The sequence below is a fragment of the Pollicipes pollicipes genome, unplaced genomic scaffold (genome assembly GCF_011947565.3).
Source record: "Pollicipes pollicipes isolate AB1234 unplaced genomic scaffold, Ppol_2.1 Scaffold_4002;HRSCAF=4701_pilon_pilon_pilon, whole genome shotgun sequence".
In the NCBI taxonomy this organism is placed as follows: Eukaryota; Metazoa; Arthropoda; class Thecostraca; order Pollicipedomorpha; family Pollicipedidae; genus Pollicipes; species Pollicipes pollicipes.
In genome coordinates this window covers 47,283,701-47,305,196 of record NW_023596420.1, presented here as the reverse complement: position 1 = coordinate 47,305,196, position 21,496 = coordinate 47,283,701, and the positions used below count along the sequence as shown (strand labels likewise).

The 21,496-nt window shown below is 55.1% G+C and overlaps 1 protein-coding gene across 2 annotated transcripts in view; it reads left to right on the top strand.

Annotated features, from left to right (window-relative positions):
- Positions 1-20,913, top strand: part of LOC119093602 (protein O-mannosyl-transferase 2) — a 31,414-nt gene extending 10,501 nt beyond the window's left edge. For both annotated transcript variants that reach the window (XM_037216578.1, XM_037216577.1), the window contains 8 exons: positions 50-233; positions 1,773-1,924; positions 2,882-2,970; positions 8,056-8,216; positions 8,953-9,133; positions 9,403-9,546; positions 14,084-14,195; positions 19,984-20,913. In XM_037216578.1, the coding sequence (XP_037072473.1) occupies positions 50-233; positions 1,773-1,924; positions 2,882-2,970; positions 8,056-8,216; positions 8,953-9,133; positions 9,403-9,546; positions 14,084-14,195; positions 19,984-20,092 (1,132 nt within the window). In that variant the 3' untranslated portion in view covers positions 20,093-20,913. The remainder of the gene's footprint in view (positions 1-49; positions 234-1,772; positions 1,925-2,881; positions 2,971-8,055; positions 8,217-8,952; positions 9,134-9,402; positions 9,547-14,083; positions 14,196-19,983) is intronic.
- Positions 20,914-21,496: the final 583 nt, after the last annotated feature.

The following is a 21,496-nucleotide window of genomic DNA, read 5'->3' as shown; positions in this document are numbered from 1 at the left end:
TTCACGACCAGCGGGGCGTCCGTAACCGAGCGTCGGTCCGGGCCGGCAGGAAGATCCTGCCGCACGACGAGGAGGAAGTGCCGGACTGGGAGAACCCGTACATGCCGCCCGAGCCCGTGCTGAACGGCGACCGGATTCGCCTGGTGCACAACACCACCGGCCGGGTGTTGGCCGTGTTCCACCAGCGCGCCCTCAAGACCAGCACCCAGATGCTGGTCGGAGCGCTGCCCGAGGTGAGCTGCGAGCTACCCAATGTGAGGGGACTGCTGCCCGAGGTGAGCGGAGTGCTGCCCAATGTGAGCGGACCGCTGCCCATTGTGAGCGGAGCGCTGCCCGAAGTGAGCGGAGTGATGCCTGAGGTGAGTGGAGCGCTGACCGAGGTGAGCGGGGCGCTGCCCGAGGTGAGCTGCGAGCTGCCCGAGTTGAGCGGAGCGCACACCGCATTGGCTTGGGACCGACTGTGCTCCCACAGTCGTGGTTAGGCACGGCCGCACCATTCGGCCTGGCTTGGCCCGGATAATCGGCGGGCTCCAGCACAGGCTGATGGTTCCGTATGCTTCCTCTTATAGCAAGCTGTTCAAGGTTTGATCTCATGTTGAAAGCTTTACGGAAATTGGAAAATAATTACAACGGCGCCGCTAATTCCGTTTTACCATGCATTTTCATACTTTTTAACAGGTTATGATTGGGTGAATAGTTATGCTCGAACTAAACATTCATGTGGACTCAAGGCGAGCAATGAATGCCAGAAAACCTTTTGAAACGTTATCCCAGGCAATGTTTCGGAGACACTTTAGAAAGCTTAGGTCCCAGAATGCCCTTCGGCAACTGCGTAATATAAACTAGATTCCAATGAGCATTTTGATGTTTTAAAACACGGGTTCAGGCTCAGAGGAAAACTGAATCTTTCAAGAGCGCCAAGATTAATTGTCTGACAAAAACGCCGCTTTTAAACCTTTTTAATTAGACTCTGCGTTATTGAACAGATTTTATCTTGAACTTTCCGAAATGAAAATGTGAAAACTGGGTGGCGCATTTCGGGATCGATGGCACCCAACCACGTGTAGATTTCGGGTGGAATTCGATTTAAGGAGGCCGTTCTCGAAAGCTGACTTTTTGAGAAGCTGCAACAACAATTTTAGATTGAGCCTGCATCATAAAAGATCTTCCGCCAACACTGGGTCGAGGATTGGGACCCTGCAGGATCCGTCGCCGAAGATGATATGGTATCCAGAATGACGAAAGGTTCTTCGGGGCTTTCCGAATGGATTTAGGCCCTGTAGGATCTGGATTCCAAGACTGAAGGTTCACATCCCGGATTCCTTTCTGGGAATGACGCGCATATAACGCACGTAGTGGTTTGAGCCACCGCCGTGGCAGCCATGTAGTATAAGATTTCACCAATACGATAGTGTCGTTTAGAGAAAAGAGCTTTTGAATATTATGGAATGATCATGCATACGTGGTGACCAATCGTTCCATGCGTTGAATGGCCCTGCATACGTGGTGACCAATCGTTCCATGCGTTGAACGGCCCAGCACACGTGGTGACCAATCGTTCCATGCGTTGAATGGTCATGCATAAGTAGTGACCCATTGTTCCATGCATTGAATGGCCTTGCATACGTGGTGACCAATTGTTCCATGCGTTCTATGGTGGCCGATTGTCACTGCTCCGGTAGTCTAAACACCCTTTTTACTGCCTCCGACCGTGTCTGCCGTTCACAACCGCATTCGATAGCATCGCATGCTCAGCAAAAGCCCCGTTACAGAGACAACTGCAAAAATACCAGAGCGCGTTCGAGATACAAGCTGCCCAATTGGACGACGAGGCTCAGCTGGAAGCCATTAACACGACGTTCAGTCTGTTCAACCCGGGTCTTCGGTGCGCCGTTTATGCCTCCCAGGAGAAGCTGCCCGAATGGTGAGCTTGAGCGGCCGCTGATCGCGGTGGGAGATGGCGGTCGATCACGCTAAGCCGACCAGGCTGATCGGAATTCCAACGCTTTTGACACCGGCGAACTGCAGCCTTTGAAGACGCCAATTTTGCTGAGATCGGGAGAAGGACAGAGGGGGAGAGAGATAGATGAAAGATAGATCGAGGCAGATGAAGAAGAGAGAGATGGATGTTTGGTAGAGAGCGTGGGAGGCGATTGAGCGGGGTGAACAGAAGGCGCGGGAGGACAAAAGCCGAGAAAAGGTGACGTGGCGCGGTGAATTGGGGATAGAGACTGGCAGGATGAAAATTGGTGACACATCAGACTCAAACTGGATCGCTTCTGGATCGCTTAGTCCGAATCGCTTAATCACCAAATTGCATTTTCTCCGAGCTGACAGCCCGACTTTTTCTCTGACAATCAGTTAGACGATCGTTTTAAAGATATCCGACACGCGACCTCGGCGTGGGGCTCCGTGATGCGGACGCTGGCACTCAAAACCCTTATGTTTAACTTCGCATCTTGCGACACAAATTCCGAATCTAGGTATTTCGACGTCTCGGAATGACATTCTAGTCAGCGTTATTTAGTTCGACGGTTTGCTCTCTCTTATCGAGCCGGCAATTTATGCTTGAAATGGCACTCACGAGGCGTTTCGCCTGATGCTGCCTCCGATAAGCCTGCCCAACGTGGTCGTGAATCCCGCACGTCATACGGATGATACGTTGCTGGAATAAGAGCTATCGATCTCACGTCCCAGCCATCGTGACTTCGCAGACACGCAAGGCCGTTTGACCAGGCCAGCAAGGCGCCTGGAGTGTGCGTGCGGCGTGGCCGCGGGACGCGTCGCTTGGAGCCGCACTAATGGCGGCCGAGCCGAAACCGTCGGCGCCTTCCCGAGGGCTGCCTTTGCCACGTACTCATGCCTGCTGCCGCCCTCACAGGGCAGCAAACCAGCTGGAGATCACCTGCAGCAAGCGCCTGACGGACGAGGGAGTCACCTGGACCGTCCACCGGCACATCAACCCGCGCCGTGAGTGTCGCCGCGTCACAGTCGCCGCGGCGCACCGAATGTGACGCGCGTTGGCTGTTTGACATTGGCTGCACTGCGCACGTAAGGGGGCTGTGATTTGTTTCGCGAGGGTCTCGTGGCGCTTCAGTTTTACTATGCAAATTGCACCCGAAATCTTTTGAGAGCATGTTTGGAGCTCGCGGTGCTTAGATTTTATAACTGGCCCGCACGGCTGCCATGTCGCTCCGCATCTTTCCGGACTGCTGCACAGCGTACAAATCACTGTCTTTCTCGTGACGACGTGCCCTCGCTTATCTATTGGGTGAGGTACGTTTTCGCCTGGGAAGAACGGGTGGCAGTCAGCACGAGACTTTGCTAGCCATCAAAGGCGGTGGAGCTCGGCTGCGTCCGGCGTCGGGCGGCGCCCTGGCGCCTGGCTCTCCCCTGACGTCTCCCCAGCGTCGGGCGGTGCCCTGGCGCCTGGCTCTCCCCTGACATCTCCCCAGCGTCGGGCGGCGCCCTGGCGCCTGGCTCTCCCCCTGACGTCTCCCCGGCGTCGGGCGGTGCCCTGGCGTCTGGCTTTCCCCTGCCGTCTCCCCGGCGTCGGGCGGTGCCCTGGCGTCTGGCTCTCCCCTGACGTCTCCCCGGCGTCGGGCGGTGCCCTGGCGCCTGGCTCTCCCCCTGACGTCTCCCCGGCGTCGGGCGGTGCCCTGGAGCCTGGCTCTCCCCCTGACGTCTCTCCCGGCGTCGGGCGGTGCCCTGGCGCCTGGCTCTCCCCCTGCCGTCTCCCCGGCGTCGTTAGCGGCGCGAGCAGGCGATCAGCAACCGCCAGTGTGGACGTCTGGCGACTCCAGTCGCGCGTCGCCGTCGGCCGCGCCCTGGCGAGAGGGCTCGATTACGCCAGTCCGCTTTTGAAGTGCACGGTCACGCGCAGCTTGAAGGTCATCAGCTGGACTTTCCCACGGCTGTCGGAACCGCGGACAGAGACGCATGGGCGCAGGCTGGCACAGGCGACCGTCAGACGAACACTGGCGGAGGAGCGCGTGGCTGCGGGAACCGCTTCCAAGAGATGCCCGGAGTGATTTTGTCGGCTCAACTCAAAGATATGTGACTGAGGCTTACAAGGACGTTCAACGGATATTTATGGTGATGGCGACGACGGCGGCAGCAACGCATGCATGCACTGTGCTTGCGCGTGCGTCACCGGGCTGGCAGGAGCGAGACGCACAGTTCAAAGCTTCACAGTGCGGTCCTAAACGTGGCTAATCCTGTTCAGTGAGCTTATCACGACGATTGGAGTCCAAGCGGATGGCGAACAGGCACTCTGGAGAGTGGATTGCTTGTGAGCTTCGCGCGGTCAGACGGAGGGTCGGCCTGGCAGCCCACCGAGATGCATCACTTCTGGTTTAATCCACCGAGCTACCATGCCGTGCGATATCAAGAGTGATGTCTCGGTAGGCGCCGTTACAGATGTGAACCGCAAACCGGCACGGATTTAACGCCTCGTCAGTGCAGATGACCTCCCGGTTCCAGCGCGGAGGACTGCAGCCATTTTCAGGCGCGCATTTGCATGAAGTCAGCGTGGAGAGAGATGTGGGTCATGACTCGCAAGTTTTGCCAAAACATTGGGTTTCAGCCCGCAAGAGCCGCTTTTGCTGCGCTGTTCAGCATATGTGCCTGTCGGGACGCCGCGCGAGCTGGCTGGGCGCGCCTCTACGCAGAACGCTGTGAAGGGCGCGGCGGTGCCGATGCCGGCGGCGGCGGCGGCGGCGGCGGTCCCGGGCGCGGGGTGACAGGCCCGTCGCGGCGTCCGTCTCTCGCGAGACCATCGATCGGCCGCGGTCGGCGCTCATCAAATCATCGTCGCTCCACATGCGGCGGCCGTCGGGTCGGCCACACACGCAGGGGCGGTTTCAGGGTCGGGTCGGCTGCACACACAGGGGCGGCTTCAGGGTCGGGTCGGCCGCACACGCAGGGGCGGCTTTAGGAACGGATCGGCCTCACATGTAGGGGCGCTCAGGCGAGTAGCCTCCATCCGATCCTGCTCATAGCTCGGTCATTTCCGTTACGGAATATTGGGACCGGCCAGTCGGGTAGTGAATCGTCTCAGTAGGCCCGACATCCAACAACATCAGTCCTCCAATCAAAATAGGGGGGGGGGGAATCCGTCCTTGTTTGTAGCCAGCAGTCAGACCGCTGGCAATCATTCAGTAGTCCTGCCCATCACGGCCATGTATCACATGCTCAGCACACCCATGAGACGCCGGCTTGCTGTCCGGTGATGACTGATCATCACCATATGCCCCACCCGAGTACGGCCGACCTGCAGGTTGTCCGTCTCGCAGTGTCTATCCGTGGCAGGTGCGCCCTCTGCCGGTGAGAGGCTGCCAGCGTTCAGGTGCCTCTTACTGCGACTTGTACCCGTCCTATTGTTCATGGTTGTACCCGTCTTATGACAAGTCGATGGCGAGTGATGCGTTTCTCTCCATGGGTAGTGGCTGCCCGCATGTTTCTTGCGACCTTGCTCCTTGCCCCGTGTTTCTCTCCACATGTTTCTTGCCGTGGGTAGTGACTGCCCGCATGTTTCTTGCGACCTTGCCCCTCGCCCCCGTGTTTCTCTCCACATGTTTCTTGCCGTGGGTTGCGGCTGCCCGCTTGTCATCTGTCGGGGATAGTACTTGTCCGTGTGTCCTCATCGCGGCATCTGTCTGCGAGCTGGCTCTACCTTGTCGTGTCTGCTCGCGAGCTGGCTCTACCTTGCCGTGTCTGCGCGCGGGGTGTCTGTACCTTGCCGTGTCTGCGCGGGTGGTGGCTCTACCTTGCCGTGCCTGCTTACGTGTTGGCTCTACCTTTCTGTGTCTGCGCGCGAGGTGGCTCTACCTTGCCGTGTCTGCTCGTACGTCTTCAGTCGGGCCGTGTCTGCTCGTCTGTCGTGCGTCAAATAGCGCCCATCCATTGCCTTCCGCCTTTCAATGGGAATAAGCGTGATCTCCGCCGAGTAGAGCATGATGGCCTCGCACATTTGTAGATATCCGATAATCTTCATCCCGCTAATGATTGCGATCCAAAAACACATCGGCTGGCAACATTACATTATTACATTATTACGAGACACATTATTTCAGCCCGCAGTCACCTTACGTTTGCGAATTTGGAAATTTGCCGGCTATTTTGGTAGAGCTGACGATATGCAGTAAGGTTTAATTATGTTAATTGCAGTTAGGTAAAGTTCAGGTTTGGTACCAAACAAGGTTCTGCTCCTTTGAAGTAGGCATTGCTTTTTATCTCAACTCACCCCATACAGCAGTAGGCTGAAACACTGACCTGGTTGTGCTGGGCTTGGCCCATTGGATGCAAAGTACATGAGTGCATTTTCTGCCCAGCGGCAAATAATTGAGAACAAACTGGTCATGTAGCTGATATAAGCCATGTGGAAAGTTTGCGCTGGAACAGCGGAAATGACGATAAATGATGGGTGCCCACTGTATCCATCGTGACCTTTGTCGTCACACGGCTGCCCCTTGTCCGTGCCATGGCGGCGTGCCCCTTCTCCTGATATCCTACAGTTGCGGGCTGCTACCTCTCAGGTGTGCGCGTGCAGTGCATACTCTTCCCAGGCTTGTCACTTTTGCAGGTTTGCGAACCTCACATGCGTCCTCTATCGTTTGTATCACGCCTTGAATAGGCCAGCTTGCCCGCAAAATAAGTTTCAACGTGCCCCGATTGCTTCCGTTACATTTGACGGAGGTAGCAAAGATATCTCAACAACCCTGTCCATGCTCTGGCATGAAGCCGGTGACACGATCAAGGATTTACACAAATTCAGATCAGTCACGCGATTACCAGATTAGGATAACTCATATGTATGTGCGGCGCTTACATAATTTGACAGGCGGCAGAAAACAAGTTGTAGCTCTTTCACAAGTTTCGCTATTTTTTCAGAGGCTTAGTTAAGGCGACAGCTTTAGTGACAGCTTGCAGATCAGGGACCAGGCCCAGTGAACTTGTGCTGGCAAAACTACTGGACATATCGATTTCAAAGTGACGGAGTTATTTCCTTTTGGCTTACTTGCACCGCGGTCCAACTCAGACTTCCCGGCTCGGTCCCCAGACATGGCACACGCATGGAGGAAAAATGGGTCGCAATTCCGTCCAGGTGGGTGGTGTATGCTGACCGCGTTGGCGTAGGTACTGGAGGGAGACGCAAGCTGCCCTTCCACTCTACCGTCCGCGAAGACCGATCTGGCCGTCTGCTGGGAGACGTCCGCTGCCATCCAGCCGCCTGCCGAACGACGTCCGCTGCCATCCAGCTGCCTGCCGAACGACGTCCGCTGCCATCCAGCCGCCTGCCGGACGACGTCCGCTGCCATCCAGCCGCCTGCCGAACGACGTCTGCCGCCATCCAGCCGTCAGCCGAACGACGTCTGCGGCCATCCAGCCGTCGGCCGGCTGACCAGTGCAGGACGCGACGTCGGCATCAAATGAGCCTGATTGGACGCCTATTGATGGATTCGACCGTGATCACCCGGATGGCACGAGGGTTCGGCGACGTTTTTGGCACCACGCTCTCCCTCTGCGTGTCAGTCACTGCGTCTGCGTCTGCATTCGCGTCTACGTCTGCATCTGCATCTCCCTCCGCGCCCTCGTCTCTCTCTCTCTCTCCCTCCCTCCCTCCCTCTCTCTCTCTCTCTCTCTCTCCTCTCTCTCTCTCTCTCTCTCTCTCTCTCTCTCTCTCTCTCTCTCTCTCTCTCTCTCTCTCTCTCTCTCTCTCTCTCTCTCTCTCTCTCTCTCTCTCTCTCCCTCTTCTCTCTTTCTTTCTTTTTCCCCATTTCCTTTCCACCTCTTTCTCACTCACTTTCTTTTTCCCCGACAGCTCTACCTCTGCCTCTGTCTTATTCAGTCTTCAATCAGCTTCCGTGCCAGTAGTCTGAATTTGAGCCAAACATCGCCAGACGCCAGGGTCGAAGTCCGCACAAGTGCATCTTCGTTGGCATTTCGACGGTCCATCCATCACAGATAGAGCACCGGCAGTGCAGTGATAAGCTTCCAAAGACTACCTCGCATACCGAAGCAATGTCGAGTTAACCCCACTGCGGCTTGTTTCAGTACGGAACGTCACGAAGCACTGGCGTCGTTTCATCCCTAGCCTGCCGAGAAAGTTCATGGAGACGCACGGCATCATAACGACGGTCAACAGAAAGCTGGTGCCGAGCCGACTACAGATGATGAACTCCGACCACCCCTGGATGTGGCCCGTCCTCTACCGGGTAGAAAGAAAGAGAGAGAGAGAGAGAGAGAGAGAGAGAGAGAGAGAGAGAGAGAGAGAGAGAGAGAGAGAGAGAGAGAGAGAGAGAGAAAGAGAGAGAGAGAGAGAGAGAGAGAGAGAGAGAGAGAGAGAGAGAGAGAGAGAGAGTGTGTGTGTGTGTGTGTGTGTGTGTGTGTGTGTGTGTGTGTGTGTGTGTGTGTGTGTGTGTGTGTGTGTGTGTGTGTGTGTGTGGTGTGTGTGTGTGTGTGTGTGTGTGTGTGTGTGTGTGTGTGTGTGTGTGTGTGTGTGTGTGTAGACCTCTACCGGGTAGAGTGTGCCAGATAGGACGGTGTGAAGCTTCGGCGCAGAGTGAATGTGGTTTGTCGTGTGCTGCTACCGGGTTCGCTGACGGAGGCCAGCAAGCATTTCCTTGGACACCATGCCACCCGTTTTTAACCAATCGACGCATCACATCAGATGGCGACGACTTCTCGCATTCCAGTTTAAACTCCTCAACTTTCACAACGCGGTTTCCGTTCTCTCGGAATCAGCAAAGCTGGATATGCCTGGCGTTTATCGAGCCTCCGTTTGAGACAGACAACACTGGATACAATTTCTCCCCCTGACCACCCGAAGTCGCTTACGCATAGATCGCCATGAAACCGGCCCTCACAGCCACCATGCACTCCAGTGATGCGCCGCGGCAATACATCCGTCATGGCCCAGTCCATTATCGTCAACTCACCACCGGTTTCCAGGGTTTGCACTTCTCGATGCAAGACCCCCACCGGGTGTACCTGTTGGGCACGCCCCCCATCTGGTGGGCCAATCTGCTGCTGCTCGTGTGCAGCTGTTTCATCATGGCCTTCATCGGCTACAAGGAGACGCGGCGCCCAGCGGCGGCGGCGGCGTCAGCGGCGTCGGAGCAGGACCAGCACGGTCGGTGGACCCGGTAGCCTCAGCGCAGCAGACAGCACGGCGCGGGCCGCTCCGCCCCTGTTCCTTGTGGCCTTGTGCCGATCTGTGGTGCCGGGGTGGTTCCTGACCTTGGCGAAACAAGAACATATCTATTGATATAAGAGCTGTGTAGCGTTATGCAAGCAGAGTCGGTGATGAGCGATGACTCATGAGCCGTACAGGTTTACGAGCAGCGGCAGGTGGCCGGCGGCTGGTCGCTGGCTGCGCGTGACGTGTGGCGTGTTCTGCAGCGCGGTGGCGGCGACAGACGGGCCGGGCGTGTCTCTGGCTGCTGCTGGCCTGGGCCGTTCACTACCTGCCCTTCTGGACCATGAGCCGCATACTCTACTTCCACCACTACTTCCCGGCACTGTGCTACAGCTGCATGCTTTCAGGTAGGTCAAACGGACCTGAACTTGCACAGGCATAAGGTCAGGCTCAAGTGTAAATCATATATTCGGACTAAGTCATCGCACTGTGCGCGTATTGCAGTTACAGGTCACGTTACATTTATTAGTTGATGTGCGCTACTCTGGTCAATAATTTCGACCACCGACCGGAAACAAGTAAAATGGGTTAGGTTTCGTCACTGCTGCTTGTTTTGGATGCGGCCAATATTTTTCGACGCGTGGCTTTACTCTCCCTCCCAGATTTGGCTGTCCCTGAGTGCTTTGACTTTTCAGCCTATGTTAGGCAATCGACAAATGCGTTCAAAGCACTGCAGGCGACCATGCAAGTGATTCGGTCAGTATTTATCTTTCCGATCGCGAGCAAGTATTCCTGGCTGAGGAAGGCCGTAAACAACCAGGAATATGTTGAATTCGAGGAAAATCATTTTCCTGGATTCTCTTGATAAAAGTAGCGTAGCGGGGAAGTGCGGACCACAGTCGGCGCCGATCAAACCCAGAGCAGCTTTGGTCTTTTTATGTGGCAAAACGGGCAGCGATCCCAAACCAGAAGTTCACGAGCCTTTTACGCGTCGAGGGCATTTCTTAGGGTGGTGAATGGGTGTTTCATGTAGTGCAAAGCAGGCCATCGTACGGAGGTTATGGAAATCTCTAAGTAAATTATGAAGTGGTGTGTGATCTACGTACAGTTACCACCGCGCATTAGCGTGATAAATAATCGCAGGCTTCTCCATCTTGAATGAATAGGTCAGATGCTATAAAGCAGAACTGCGCAGTGCGTATCCACTTCGGCAGAAGTAAAAATGCTGCTATTTGACATAACTATAAGCCTCTCAAGATGAGCTCGTCGCGACCGATCGGCCCCACGTGCGCCTCTAGCGATACCCCCGTGCCTTGACTATCTTGCGCGGGCTATAGTTTCGTCTCAAGCGGCACCAGGCTCGGGGCCTCGGAGACGTGCAGCACTATTTTATGGGCCATGTACGAGAGAAAAGCGGAAGAGATCAAACTGGGAACGCTCCACTAAACTATTTAACTGTCAGTCTAACCTTAGAGGAGATTTCCCGTCGGATAAGGCGGCTGGGAAGCGTTCAAGATTTAGCGGACTAAACGCGATGGCGTGCTTACAAGGTAAACGGGCCCCGTGGGCGTGTGACGTGTTCTGTCGCTACCATTCGCGTTTCTGCAGCCAAACTGGAGCTGACGAGGCAAGCGTCCACGAAATGTTACGATCCAGTACGTGTCAGGAAATGCTGTGGCCTGTGCGTTTGGAAGTTTTCACGTGATTGCCTCCGTGGTTATTACACGTTACTTCCCTCGTTGGCGTAGTTACGTCTGGCACGATGTCTTGCCGCGAATGAAGCTTCACGTGAATACTGGAGGTCTTGTCTTGTTATTTAAAGAGATCAGAGCTCATACACCACGATTCATTTTACTCCAACGGACGCTAACACGCTTCACTATAAATACAAGTGCAGTTTGGGGGGGTTTTGAATGATTAAGTGCAAAACCGAAGGACATCGTGGAAAACGGAGACGTTGCCACTTAAGTCGCGTCTTCGAGTATCACCTCTCGGTAGAGCACCGCACTCTGAGAACTCATAAATGCACGTTTAAGGCATGCGTGTCTTTAGAACCAAAGTGGTTTTCGTAATTTCCAAAGAACGTCGATTTACCGAATGCTGGCCTGGTTTGATATGCTGTTTTCGGCGGGAGTTTCATTAAATGCGATTCGCACTATAATTATAATTAATTATAATTATTACTCAGATGTCTTGACACGCGACTGTCATCGCAAATGCGCAGAAAAGTCGCACGGGTCACGCCTGGAGCATTGGGAAGTGCATACATGACAGCAGGCAGCTTCAGTGTTTAACGCTCGATCGCTGTCACATAAAAGCCGGCACTTCTAAGAACACATTAATGGTAAGCGTCACCGATACTTAAGTTCGAGTAGCGGCTCTCAAAGACATGGGCCTCATATGTCTTGGACAGGTTGATGAAAAAATGAGCATGCAGGAAAAAGTTTTCCCCTTACCGGTTTCGCAGACTTTTTTTTAAAAAAAACTCGTTTTCTCTGTTCTCTTAAGAATCTCTTTAAAAAACTTTATTTTACGACGCACGATTGCGCTCATTATATCGTACATAGTATCCGTTGCATTTCTGATCCTCTTTACTGTACTGTGTACATATGTGGACCATTACGTGCAACCACAGTTTCATGGCATCGGAGCCAGACGTGTTCCTGAATTCGAGGATGAGACTCGACCCAGAGAATGCGCCGATGGTTTTGGATCTTTAGGAATAAAAACTATTGCCTAGAGTTCTTACTCAAACACCACTGTCAAAGCGCCGGCAACAGTTTGCTTTGGAATCAGGATGTCTGATCAATGAGCTGCAACGTCTGTGTCCACGTGTGTTTGGTACCTCACAAAGCACACCGCTCATTCTGAGGCCCGGTGTTTCGATCAAGGTCGGTGCATACATCATAGCATCGCGAGGTACAAAAGATGTCATGCGTTTGTGCCAGCTTATTCGTGCAACGCTCGGTTCTCAGTCTGCCCATCATCAGCGGGTCGTACATAAGCATTAAGCCACATTGGTTTTGCCTTGGCATGCCTTTAAAGAGAGAGGCTGCAATTATTTTGAAATAATGTCTCGGCCCGGCACCAATACACACCACTTAAAGCGGCACCAAAGTGGTAAATGGCAAGCAAAGCTGCACTGTAAATAGTCGCTATCAGCTACATCTGAGACCATCATTGCTACCGAGGTCACCATGTCTACTGATACACTCGTGAGACGTCTGACCCACATGAGGCCTCTCGCCTCGGTTCGCCCTGGTGCAGCAGGTGCAGCCGCCGCTTGCCCAGCCTTTATCGTCACTTTAACTCCCATTTTGTTTTAAAAGCTTTACTGAATTTCAAGTTTCGATACATTTTGAGCTTCGACAACAATGGCTTTCACTCCAAGTTTATCAAAGTCCGTTGCTGGCTATGCCATTTGCCGCTTCTCAAAGTTATGCTTGTTCCAAACACTCTGCTGCACCAACTTTTCGTAGCATTATTCACCCTAACGTATTGGTGCGAGTCGCTTCATACGCGTTGCACCTGTGTGGCATATCACCGCGACGTCGCCTGTGCCCCGGAGCAGATGTCCCAACTTCCGGGCTGAGAACGTTCCGTTTCGTCTCAGTTCCATCATTCTCATCGCGTGCCGCTGGAGCGCAGCGCACTGCAGGGTGCTCGGGGGCCGATGCTGAGCACCTCCCGAGGGCGGGGCGCCGGAGGCATGCCGGGGTCGATAGTGTCGGAAACCGGACCCCGCCGCCGGGCCCGCCGCCTACGCAACAGCGGCTGCAGGGACACGCGACGGGCGCAGTCAACAGCTCCGGGGCGGCGGGCTGGAGACGGATCTCACGACCGACGCGGGCCACGCCTCGTGTGACTTGAGCTCGGATGAGGGACCGCTCCTAGTGTGGAGTGGAGCAGGATAAGGGTTCACGCGCGGTTGGCCTGGGCTCCGGTAAGGGACCGCTCCTAGTGTGGACCGGAGCAGGATAAGGGTTCACGCGCGGTTGGCCTGGGTTCGGATAAGGGACCGCTCCTAATGTAGTCTGGAGCTGGGTGAGGGTCCATGCGTGGTGTGGCATGGGGTCGAGTAAGGGACCGCTCCTACTGTTAGCTGGAGCTGTATAAGGGTCCATGCGCGGTGTGGCTTGTGTGGCGGTGCGGTGTGCCGGTGTGGCTTGAGGTCAGATAAGGGTTTGCATCTGATTTGAGTTTGAGCCGGATTAGGGGCTACGCCTAGCGTGAGCTGCAGTCGAATAAGGGCCCGCGCCTAATGTGCGCTGTGTTCGGATACGGCCCCGGCTGGTGTGGTTCAGTGCAATGTGCGCTGTGTTCGGATACGGCCCCGGCTGGTGTGGTTCAGTGTAATGTGCGCTGTGTTCGGATACGGCCCCGGCTGGTGTGGTTCAGTGTAATGTGCGCTGTGCTCGGATACGGCCCCGGCTGGTGTGGTTCAGCGTATTGTGCGCTGTGCTCGGATACGGCCCCGGCTGGTGTGGTTCAGTGTAATGTGCGCTGTGTTCGGATACGGCCCCGGCTGGTGTGGTTCAGTGCAAGCCGCGCGATCCCGCTCAGTTACGCCGTTTGGTGCGAACTGACGGGGACACGGCAAACCTCTGCCGCCGCCGCCTGCAGCTGTTCGTCCTCGCGCGTACGGATGGGTGTTGGGATGGCCGAAACCAAAGGGAGGGGAGGGGGGGGGGGAGTCTAGGGTCCCTCGCATTTGGAAGGTTTACATGGACTTTTTGAACTCTTGGATCGGGAAATAAGTACATCAGCAATACCGCCCCCCCCCCCCTAAAAGGCCTGGCTGCGCACCGTGTGTTGGCGTACTGCAGACGCCCCCCCCCCCTTCCCCCCCCCCCGAGACAAGAAGTCTCAGGCTGGAGCCGACGACCCTTCCCAAGAACGGAGCTGACGGCGAGCGGCCCTCTGACGCGACCTCGCCGCCCGCAGGCGTGGTGCTGGACTTTCTGCTGACCTGCCTGTACAGACAGCTGCCGGAGGCCCGCCGGGCCGCCGTCTATCATTGGCTCGTGGCTGTGCTAGTCGCCGCGCTCTTCTACAGGTGCGTGATCCGCCACCGGTCCATTGGGACGGGACTGACGTGTCTAACAAGGAGGCCGTCAATGGATAGAGGTCTTTCTTAACCAGTGGGTACTAGGCGGCGATGGCTTCGTTTGATCGTGTAGTTTAGGCCAATAGCTAGCTATTAGCCAGCTATTGATAAGGACTGTCCCCCAGTGCATCTGTCCCTCAGTGCAGCGGATCTGGGCGGCAGAGGTTATTGAGAACTGCTGTCCCGTTTGGGGTAGGGCTTGACCAGCAGCGTCGACAGAGTTGGGCCTTTCCAACAGCGCGACGGAAAGCGCATCGACATTTAAGCCCACCATCTCAACAAGCCCCCGTGGGCCCATGCTAACACGTGCTGAGTTCGAAGGAAGGAACGGTCTGAGAAGCGAGTGGGCTGAATGCCCGTTGTAAACGATTTAGTCCGATTTGGCACCAAAGAGATACAACGTTAAAACTTTGTTAGTGTGGGTACGCCTAGTTCTTAAGTCTGCCTGGGTGAGGAGGTGTCATTTGGATTGCATGCCGCCCCAAAGCAATCTTTATGGCGACAAGAAATGATGCATGGCATCGCTGTGAAACGTGCGCGGTTTAGGATGCGTCCACGGCTGATGTCTAAAAGTTCAGGTCCAATGTTGCATCAGTTCAGGGAGGTATTTTGTTTTGGTCTGGCCAGAAAGTAATTGTGGGCACAAAATCGCCATATGACGATATATTTCAAGCATTCAAAGCGCCATAAAAGATCAATGACCTTTTCCAGTTCAACGAAGTCAGTGATATATGATGCCTCTGAGCTCGGATGCATGTAGACCATTGCAATGTCCCTCACTGAGGATACGACTTTGATCTGCACGCGCACCGTGTTATTATATCAAGGATGACCTGGTGTGGGAGGTCACTGGGTGACGCGAAAGGGTCAAACCTGGGCTTCCGCATGCCATCGCTGCCATCGCATGCCATCGCTACCATCGCTACTACCAGTCTATACACCGGTTCTTGTCCTGTGGCCCTGGGTGCGGAAGGAGCTAAAGCGAGAGGATGAGTGTCCATCCAGGTCACCTAGCGCGCCAGTGACAATAGCTCCCGCTCGGCTAGCGCTAAAACCCGAGCAGCAATGGTGGGAGCCGAAACCCACCAGCGCCGCCTGTTGTCCAGGAGACAAACCACCAAACTCTGACACCGACAAACTTTAAAACTCTGAGCTTTTTAAAACTCAAGCTTTTAAACTCTGGCGTGACAAGCTTTAGAGCCCATGCCCGAAGTGCGCCTACACACACAACTGTGACGGTCAGGGGACTACCGAGCAGAGTGCAAGCTTGCGGGAGTGGCCATTTCGCGGCACTGAGCGGCACGATTAAACCTTAAGGGCAAAACAGTCCGTTAAACTGAGTTGCTGCACAGGGCTGGGGCAGTTAGAATTATTACATCAAGCCATGCTTGGTGGGGAGAGGGGGGGGGGTCTATGAACCAAGTTGTCACTGCAAAAAAATCGGTCAAGCTCATTTTAAGCAGTCTGGATAGTTTCAGCCATGGAGAGAGCCCACAGGAAGTCACGCAACCATTAGAAATGGTCGTACTGGACGAAGAGTGCCCGAAAAATGTTCAAACAGGCGCTCATGCCCACTGATGTACACTGTGTGGACCATGAGTGATGGAGGCACATTGAACACCAGGGCACAGGCAACGGAGAATGTCATGTCGCTGACCCACTCAGCAGGCGGGTGTGTTTCGTGGGCTCGTCAGTCCGTCAGTAATCTGTGCTTGAGTAAAGGTCAACAGTCAGAGTAAAAAAACTCGAGGTCAAAGTCCTTAAAGAAGCTGCTTGGGCATAATGGGCAAGATTTGTTGCATAAGGGCAAATCACTTGGTGGCCAGCTGGCGCGTGGAGTGGTCGTGTTTTGCGACGCTCCCTGGATATCGGCGATCTGAGTGCATCGCGTTGTTAAGGTCTTCAGCTGAGCGGCCAACTTGGTTTGTAGGCGTTTAACTTACTTTTGAAGTTGTTGCTCAAAGAAGATACTGTACGCTTTCGACGACAGACCTGAGCGTCGGTGAGTAATTTGAAAAGCGCACCCGGCACTGTCATGACTGCCGGGGCCCGCCTGAAGCCAGTGAGAGGACACAAAGCCCGGACAAGCCTGGGGTATGGCAAGCACCGCGGACTGGTGGCCGCGGCGATAGTGCGTCTGTCTCTGCGGGTCCTCCTTCGCTGGTGCGGAACTACTGAGCTGTCGCAGGCTTAAGTCCCGTGGGGGCTTGGATTTTATCCCCGCTGTTTGCTGTATTTCTGGCATCTATTGGCCTCCGCGATGACAGGAGACAAGAATCAGATGCTGTCGGCATCGCTGTCTCTGAACCAGAGTTCGGAGCTAGTGGTCTGTTCCCGTCTGTTCTGCAGTACCGACGCAAGCCCATCAAACCTACCTGGTGCAACTGGATTCTGGCGAGCTTCCTTCTCTCTGGAGATGTGGAAGTGAACCCAGGGCCGGCGCACAGGCTGAGAACGCTGCGAGTGTTTTGCCAGAACGTCTGCAGCTTGAAGAACAAGTTATGCACCTTGCGCTCTCGCTGTGGCCAGCTAGCTGGCTTCGATGTTGTCGGTCTGACCGAGACATGGGTCGGATCACGTGTGCTGGACTCTGAGCTGCAGCTGGGCCTCTCGGACCACGTCTGGTTCCGGAAGGACGGGAACGGCAGAGGAGGAGACGTTGCTTGCACAGTGAATACAAGCCTGTCACCAGACCTGGAGCCCGACTGCGAGTTGCTGGCGATCCAGTTGGGAACCATCTACCCTATCATCATGGCTGTCTGCTACCGTCCGCCAGATGCTGACCGTGATGTAAATTTGATCGCTGCCTTCTTCTAGAGCATTAGCCCCCGCCAGTCTACCGTTTCTCATCGTGGGCGACTTTAACTTACCTGAGATTTGGCGGCAGGGTAATGGCGACTAAGCCACGCTGCCCAGACGCACCGCCAAAGCCGTCAAATTCCTAGATTCTGTCGCTGAGTGTGAAGCGGTGCAATCTGTAACGTCACCAACGCGCGGGGAGAATGTCCTGGACCTCGCCATCTCCTATCGCGGAGCTGCTGCATCTGAGGTCAGCGACGGTGTTTTCAACTCTGACCACCGTATGGTGACGACTCAGTTTTCTGTACAATGTGAGCCGGCCCCCGCCCTTCTCGATCTAAGACTTACAACTACAGACAGACTTCGATGGTCTGCGCACTTCTCTCGGGCTTATTCCTTGGCGTATTGTAAATGATTTAAGTGTTGATGATGCTGTCCATCTATTCTATGGTCTTGTATTCGCCCCCACTGCAGACTTCATACTTGCTGTTGAGCTCCGAAAGAAATTTCCTCTATGGTTCGAGCGGTCCGTTCGAGACTTGCTGCGTGCCAAGGAGATGGCTCACAGACATAAGAAAGCGCTTCCGACCGCCGAAAATATTGCTAGGCACCTTACTGCTTGACCGACTTCAAAACAGCAGCTGATGCTAAATATCGCGAGTGTTTGTTGGGTCTAGTGCGAAACTTTAAGAGCAACCCAAAACGTTACTGGTCCTTTGACCAGGCCTTGAAGTCATCAGCGCACTTATCTCCCGCTCTTGGGGATGTGTACAAGGGTGATGAGAAGCGTACCAACTGTCTCAATGTGTGTTTTGCTCGTAAGTTCTGTGACCCTGACGTTCGTATATTGCCTGACCCACCTTTGCTCGATGCGCCTGGATTAGACGGCTTTACCGTACCGCATGGTCGTGTAGCACACTTATTACGTAATATCACTGCACACAAGGCCTGTGGTCCCGACGGGCTCAGTGCCCGGATTCTCAGGGAATGTGCTGAGGAGCTAGCTATTCCGTTAGAAATAATATGCCTGCTTCCTCTAAACTCTGACGTCTTCCCTGCCATGCGTGATGAATGTGATGCCGGCGCATAAGAAGGGGTACAAAAAGCTGCCTGAAAATTACAGACCTGTGTCGTTGATTCCTATCTGCTCAAAAATATTGGAGAAAATTGTGAGCTATAGCCTATGCCAGGTTTGTCTGCCCGCCCCTCCCTCATCCCAGCACGGATTCCTTCCAAAGTGCTCTTGCATCACAAACCTTTCATGTTTTCTTGAACTCTGCTGGACATCTATCTCAAAAGGTAAACAAACATGCAGTTTACACCGGTTACTCTTCAGCATTCACCAGCGTGGATCACCTTCTTCTGCTACACAAGCTTCGCTCTTCTTTTTGCACTACTGGCCGCTCGTACACCTGGCTGGAGTTGTACCTCAGCAATCGTTCACAACGGGTAGTGCTGAACGGCAAACAGTCTGACTGGATTCCAGTGCAATCTGGTGTGCCGGAAGGCAGCATTCTAGGACCGTTGCTGTTCGCCTGCTTTCTAGGTGATGTTCCTGACTAAATCAAGAGTGAGTGCCTGATGTACGCTGATGATATGACAATTTATCGCCGAATCGAAAACGTTGCAGATTGTATTACACTTCAGGCGGATTTGGATCGCCTCTGTGAATGGTCCAAAAACTGGGGACTGAAATTGAACCCAGCTATGTGCAATACCATCTCATTCACCATCCGCACGTCACCTGTTCACTACTCATACGCACTAGGCGGCCACCGCCTGGATAGCTGCCAACAGATTCGCGACTTTCGCGTCTTGCTGGACACCAAACTCACCTTTGCCAATCACATAGATTTAGCTGTGTCAAAAGAAAATGGGATGCTGGGCATTTTCATGCGAAGCGTGCAAATGCCGTCGTGCCCTCGTCAGGCGCGGTTCAATCACAAGGCTTTGCCTTGTGCCTTCAACGCTCATGTGAGACCATTGATAGAGTACGGTGGCATTATTTGGAACGGTGCCGTCGTTTCCCATCTCGCCCAGTTCGAAATAATACAACACCGCTTTCTCATATGGTTGGGTTCGAGCAGCCAGTCTCGGTGTCCTCCACTGGATTATGAGCATGTTCTCGCTTTCTTCAAAAGATCATCTATCAAGGCATGCTTCACTCCGTCTGTCATCGTATTTCTGTACAACGTACTTCATCACAGGCTTGACTGCGCTCACCTGGCATCAATTTTCAGTCTGGCTACACCCGTCCGGTGCTCTCGGCACATCAGCCTTTTTCATCAGCCATTTGCAAGGGTCAACACTGCTAAAAATGGATTTGTGGCACGACTGCCCGCTGTCTGCAATCAACTTTTGCGGTATTTTCCTTCAACCAACTTTTCCATCCAGCAAAATCATTCCGATCTGATTTGTTAAGGTTCGCCGGCACACGTGGAACATTTTCTTGATGACTTGATACGCGGCTGTGTATAATGTGTATGTGTGTGAGCGCGTATGAGTATTGGTTAGGTTTTTTTGTCTGTGCGCGTATCGTATATCTATTGTTCTTAAAATTGGTCTGCTCGGGCTTTTACCTGTGGAATGCTTATGTCCTAAATAAACAAATAAGCAAGCATATGAAGACGCCCCAACAGCAAATCCCTTTGGTCGGTTTAACGGATGAGTGTCGGATGTTCTGTCTGCATGGCCACAGTGCGCGCGCGGTGGTGGATCACATTAAAGGGTAGGGGTACGAGACACGGGAACAACGGGCGGGCGAGCGTCACAATGTCGCTGGAAACTTGACGTGTATTTGCTGACACGAATACCACTGTAAGCGGGTTTAAGTATGATGAAGCCTTACTAAACCCGGGTTTAAGTATGCTTCTACAAACGGTGCTTGGCATGTGTCGGCGGCCCCGAGATCGCTGACGGAGTCTGCCTGCGCTTCCAGTTTCTACCTGTTCCACCCTCTCTGCTACGGGATGTCGGGACCGCGGCCGAAGGACGGCACGAACAGCACCTACTACCATCTGTGGTGGCAGAAGAGCTGGGACTTCTGAGCGACCTGGCAGTGCGCCGTCCGGAGGCCGTTGGGACTGCACCGCACCCGTCCGAACCGCAATGCCAACTCCTGCATGCAGATGGCTGCTCAGAATTCAGACCTCGGTCTACGGTGGATGGGTCTGCTCAGACGACACTGCGAGTTATTGGCGCGGCGCTAGCCAGACAAATGCGTCGCAGCACTGTGACACGTCGGGTGCCCGTTGCGGGCTCGGCACCGTCTCTGTCCTACCGCCGAGCGGCTGTCGGCTGCGGGCCCGGCACCGTCTCTGCCCTACCGCCGAGCGGCTGTCCGCTGCGGGCCCGGCACCGTCTCTGCCCTACCGCCGAGCGGCTTTCCGCTGCGGGCCCGGCACCGTCTCTGCCCTACCGCCGAGCGGCTGTCCGCTGCGGGCCCGGCACCGTCTCTACCCTACCGCCGAGCGGCTGTCCGCTGCGGGCCCGGCACCGTCTCTGCCCTACCGCCGAGCGGGTGTCCGCTGCGGGCCCGGCACCGTCTCTGCCCTACCGCCGAGCGGCTGTCCGCTACGGGCCCGGCACCGTCTCTGTCCTACCGCCGAGCGGGTGACCGTTGCGGGCCCGGCACCGTCTCTGCCCTACTGCCGAGCGGGTGACCGTTGTGGGCCCGGCACCGTCTCTGCCCTACCGCCGAGCGGGTGACCGTTGCGGGCCCGGCACCGTCTCTGCCCTACCACCGAGCGGTTGTCCGCTGCGGGCTCGGCACAGGCTCTGCCCTGCCGCCGAGCCTGCCTAGTCTGCTGCGCTGTCACCCGCTCGGCACGGCCCGCTGCCGCTCGGCCACCGCCAGTACCGCCCGGCACGCTGCGTTGCCGCCCGGCCGCCGCCCGTACCCGCTCGGCACGGTCGGCTGCCGGTCGGCTGCCGCCCGTACTCGCTCGGCACGCTGCGTTGCCGCTCGGCCGCCGCCCGTACTCGCTCGGCACGGTCGGCTGCCGCTCGGCTGCCGCCCGTACCCGCCCGGCACGCTGCGCTGCCGCTCGGCCGCTGCCCGTGCCGGGCGCCGCTGCTCGGCGCTCTCTCCACAGCCGCACCACCGCGACCCGGCGGCCAGCCGGACACACCGGTGCTGGTGACGTCACGACCAGCACATCGCTCGAATAGGGTAAACAAACACGAGCCCAAAATGAATTGGTTGTTTATTGTTGCCCATTCATTACGTGCAAGTGTGATCCTTGTGGCGTGCCTTGTTAAGCTTCACGATGACGCAATCTCTCTACTGACCGTAGTATTTCAAACACAGACCGTGGTACCACGTTGTTAAACATTTTTACGTAATCACACACGCTCGACAGTCTGCATCGGTGATACTGCGCGTGCCATATGCAAGTTTGCACTGATGCAATGGAGCCATTCGTCACGTGTGTTTGTGAGTAATTTTATGA